This window comes from Otolemur garnettii, unplaced genomic scaffold (assembly GCF_000181295.1).
Source record: "Otolemur garnettii isolate 467f Iridium unplaced genomic scaffold, OtoGar3 scaffold00018, whole genome shotgun sequence".
In the NCBI taxonomy this organism is placed as follows: domain Eukaryota; kingdom Metazoa; phylum Chordata; class Mammalia; order Primates; family Galagidae; genus Otolemur; species Otolemur garnettii.
In genome coordinates this window covers 4,118,414-4,122,702 of record NW_003852413.1, presented here as the reverse complement: position 1 = coordinate 4,122,702, position 4,289 = coordinate 4,118,414, and the positions used below count along the sequence as shown (strand labels likewise).

At 58.1% G+C, this 4,289-nt stretch overlaps 1 protein-coding gene across 1 annotated transcript in view; it reads left to right on the top strand.

Moving 5' to 3' along the window:
- Positions 1 to 3,971, top strand: part of TMC8 (transmembrane channel like 8) — an 8,729-nt gene extending 4,758 nt beyond the window's left edge. Inside the window, exons 9-15 of the mRNA XM_003786570.3 lie at positions 611 to 734; positions 1,127 to 1,224; positions 1,379 to 1,562; positions 1,679 to 1,809; positions 1,901 to 2,059; positions 2,783 to 2,861; positions 3,528 to 3,971. Coding sequence (XP_003786618.1) covers positions 611 to 734; positions 1,127 to 1,224; positions 1,379 to 1,562; positions 1,679 to 1,809; positions 1,901 to 2,059; positions 2,783 to 2,861; positions 3,528 to 3,770 — 1,018 coding nt within the window. The 3' untranslated portion in view covers positions 3,771 to 3,971. The remainder of the gene's footprint in view (positions 1 to 610; positions 735 to 1,126; positions 1,225 to 1,378; positions 1,563 to 1,678; positions 1,810 to 1,900; positions 2,060 to 2,782; positions 2,862 to 3,527) is intronic.
- The last annotated feature ends 318 nt before the right edge of the window (positions 3,972 to 4,289 follow it).

Here is a 4,289-nt window from a genome sequence, read left to right as displayed (position 1 = left end):
AAAAAAAAAAGCTCCCGCCCACTTTTGCCTCCCAGCCACTCATGCGGTATGACACTTAGGCTTAAACCTAGCAATCACACCCACAGCTGCACTAGGAGGGTCCACCCTTGCAGCTAATAGCTGCGGTAGTGCCAGTGTAGGCCATCGTGTGTGTTAGGGCTGGCTCTGTACACAGGTATACAAGGCACATGTTCACGATGTATGAGGTAGTGGCAGGGGGCTAGGATGTGAACAGGTGGTAGAAGGAAGGAAAGTCTCCTCTACAGTGAGGACCCTGAAAGGTTCCCAGGTTTCTCCTCTGCAGAGCTTGTCCTATATGAATCTCCATGCTGGGTATAGGGAAAAGATGGCTGGACTGTGCAGTGTTTTCCAAACTGATTTAAAAACAGAACCCTTTTCCCATGAATCATCTGGAGACACAGATCCTGAGAACACACTTTGAGAAACATTGCCATGGACAGAGCAGGTTGGAAGGAAGCTGGGCTCTGGGTTGTGAGGGGCTGTCTAGGGATAGGACATGACCCCACTCAGACTTTAGCCACCCTGCAGTGCAGATGGAGTCAGGTGCCTTTGTACCTGGGTCCCACCCCTGACACTGCCCCGCCCCCAGGTGCGTGGTGCTGAAACTGGCCAGCCTGGGAATGTTTTCCTTCTCACTGGGTCAGACCATCCTGTGCCTTGGCAGAAACAAGACCAGCTGCGAGTCTTACGGCTACAACGCCTGTGACTACCAGGTGGCTGACAGTCTGGCAGGGCTTGTCCCTCACATCCTCTGAACAGCCCCACTTCAAACCACGCAGAGCCCTGTCCCTGTCCCTGCCCCTTTAGTCTCCCTATCCTCCTTCAGGGTCTCACCATTGAGAGAATGTGTGAGTAGAGCTGCCCATACAATGGCACACCTCCAGGGGGCACCACTGCCCCAGACTGCCTTGTACAGCAGCTCTAGCTGCGGGGTTCCCTGCCCTCATCTTGTCCCTCAGGCCTGGATTTTAACTTAGCAACCACATCAGCCTCCAGGCAAGGCTCCTTCCTGTGCCACAGAGAGCCCCCATATGAGGGTGGATGAGAAATGGGAAAGCTGGGGGCTGGGGGTTGGAGGCTGACTGTCCCCTCTCTCTGTACCCAGTGCTGGGAGGACTCTGTGGGGCAAGAGCTGTACAAGCTGAGCACCTTCAACTTCCTCCTCACAGTGGCCTTCACTTTCCTGGTCAGCCTGCCTAGGAGGTAAGCCATGTGGGGGCCTGGGCATGTTGAGGATGGCCAGTGGCCACAGCCAAGGGTGAGCCAGGTCCACATGAGCAGACCATCCTCATCTGTGACCAGAGTAGCCCATGTGTACCTCCTGCACAGTGGGTACCCTGGCTTCCCCCTACTGCAGGCTGCTGGTAGAGCGGTTCTCAGGCCGGTTCTGGGCCTGGCTGGACCGGGAGGAGTTCCTGGTGCCCAAGAACGTGCTGGACATTGTGGCAGCACAGACCGTCACCTGGATGGGCCTCTTCTACTGCCCCCTGCTACCGCTGCTGAACAGCATCTTCATCTTCCTCACCTTCTACATCAAGAAGGTGCTGCTCCCTCTGGGAGAGGCCTGGGGCATGCCTCTGGGTGGGTACCCAGGGCTGGGCTGGGCTGGGCTGCCTCCGCCCCCTGCTGACCCCTGCTTGCTGCTCCCTGCCCCCAGTACACCCTCCTGAGGAACTCCAGGGCATCTCCACGGCTCTTCCGGGCCTCCAGCTCCACCTTCTTCTTCCAGCTGGTGCTGCTCTTGGGCCTGCTCCTGGCCGTGGTGCCCCTGGGCTACGTGGTCAGCAGGTGAGGGAGGGGGTGGGGAGGCACCACCCTGAGGCTGGTAGACCCCTGCCCGGGGTTCTGACACCAGCCTCCCTCGCCCATCTCTCTCCAGCGTTCACTCCTCCTGGGACTGTGGCCTGTTCACCAACTACTCAGCCCCTTGGCAGGTGGTCCCAGAGCTGGTGGCCCTCCGACTCCCACTCCCTGGCCAGCGTGTCCTCCACTACCTCAGCTCCCATGCCTTCAGCTTCCCCCTCCTCCTCATTCTCAGGTGCCTCTTGGGGCAGCAGGGAGCACATGGGAGGGAGGTCTTTTCTCCCATGAGGGTGGTGTAGGACTGGCACCCCCAGCCATTTTCATGGGATTCAGGAGCCAGCCAGGGAGAACCAGGGGAGGCAGGTGCCCAGGACCTGGGGGACACAGGTGCCTCATCTGCAAACAGGCACTTTCTGGGCCAACCTTCTGGGGTGTGCCAGGGATTGCACATGGCCAGTTGCAGAGGGACTCAAAAGCCCCAGCTTTTGCTGCTGTGCGGTGCTCAAGGAGAGGGGAGGAGGGTCCTATCTTCAGATGAAGCAGAGTGCAGAGAGAAAACCCGGCAGTGAGGTTTTTTTTTTCCTTGTTGTTGTTGTTTCGAGACAGAGTCTCACTATGTCACCCTGGTAGAGTGCTGTGGTGTCACAGGTCACAGCAACCTCAAACTCTTGGGCTTAAGCGATTCTCTTGCCTCAGCCTCCCAAGTAGCTGGGACTATAGGCGCGGGCAACAACGCCCCGGCTATTTTTCGGTTGTAGTTATCACTGTTGTTTTAGCTGGCCTGGGCCAGGCTAGAACCCGTCAGCCTCGGTATATGTGGCCGGCGCCCTACTCACTGAGCTACTAGCCCGAGCCAGCCGCAGAGAGTTTTTAAGAAACTGAGTGGGGAGAGAGTAAGTCGGGAGTAGGCACCTGTACTCCCTGGGAGAGCCTGACCTTGATCCCTCGATGCCCCAAGCCTCGTCCTGACCGTGTGCGTCTCCCAGTCCCAGGCCAATGCGAGGGCCATCCATGGGCTCCGGAAGCAGCTGCTGTGGGTGAGTGTCCGCTGGGCTGGGGAGAGGACACCCACACTGGATCTCAGGTCGAAGCAGGTCGGGTTTTTTCTAATGAGGAGCATGGCCTGAGGTTGAGGGTAAGGACGGGAAGAGGAGAGAGGGAACGGGTTCCTACGGCCAGCAGGGCCTCAGGGCCTCAGACCGGGAACCAGACTGATAAGAAGGAATGTGGCGTTAAGCTTGGGGACAGGAGCTTTAAATAAAGGCTGAAGGCCAGACGGTGACCAGGATGAGGGCATGGCCTCGGGCTGGATTAGGGCGGAGGTGACTGAGCGTGGCCTCAAAAGGTGTGGGACCCTGAAAGGGAGCAGGGCCTTGGATGCTGTCTCTGGTAGGGGCGGGATCTAACGCCCCGGCGCTCAGGCCAGCAGTGGGACCCGATGGGCGTGGCCTTGGTTGCTGGGGGAGGGGCTCTTGCAGATGTGGTCTGCGTGGGGGAACAAATGGGGCGTGGCTTCGGGTTGCGTTGGGGGCGGGCTCTAGTGGGTGTGCTCTGGGGCTGGGTCGTGGTCTGTGGGTGGGGGCGGGCTCTGGGGAGTTGATTTGGGCCCCGCAGTGGACTGTAGGGCTGCAGCCAGCTGTGGTCTTGATGGCCGCTTGTGGGAGGAGGTTCCTCACGCAACCCACCGCTAGCTCCCCTCACAGCAGGTCCAGGAGAAGTGGCACCTGGTGGAGGACCTGTCGCGACTGTTGCCAGACTCGGACCTGGGCCCCACATCCCCTCGCTCTCGAGCCTCGCACCCGCGGTCCGTCTGCCCCGGATTCCCCTGCCCAGGCTCTCCTGGTCCCAGGAACCCCCGGCCAGGACCCTTCCTCGCGGATTCCACGGAGCTGCGCTCCCCAGGCCCTCCACACAGATTCCGCTTCCCCAGCAGCGCGGAACTGTAGCGCTGACCTCTGCCTCTACCAATAGCCCCCCCCTGAGGCTGGACCTGCAGCCCCTCACTCCACTTTGCCCCACACTCCTGGTCCCTAGTGACCACCCTCTGGCAGGAGTCAGCAAAGAAGGGCATGCACCTGCTGGGGCAGCAGAAAGAACATATGGGATTTTTTTTTTCTTTTTTGAGACAGAGTCTCATTATGTCGCCCTCTGTAGAGTGTTTGACATCACAGCTCACAGCAACCTCAAACTCTTAGACTTAAGCGATTCTCTTGCCTCAGCCTCTCAAGTAGCTGGGACTACAGGCACCCACCACAACACCGGCTATTTTTTGGTTGCAGTTGTTTAGTTGGCCTGGGCCGGGTTCAAACCTGCCAGCCTTGGTGTGTGTGGCTGGCACCAAGCCATGTAGGAATTTCTATCTATGTTTTTATCTCATCTCTTTATATTGTCTGCTTTCTGTTGAATGTTTTATAATGTACACAATAAATTAGTATAGTAATCTATGAAAGCAATTTTTTTTTTTT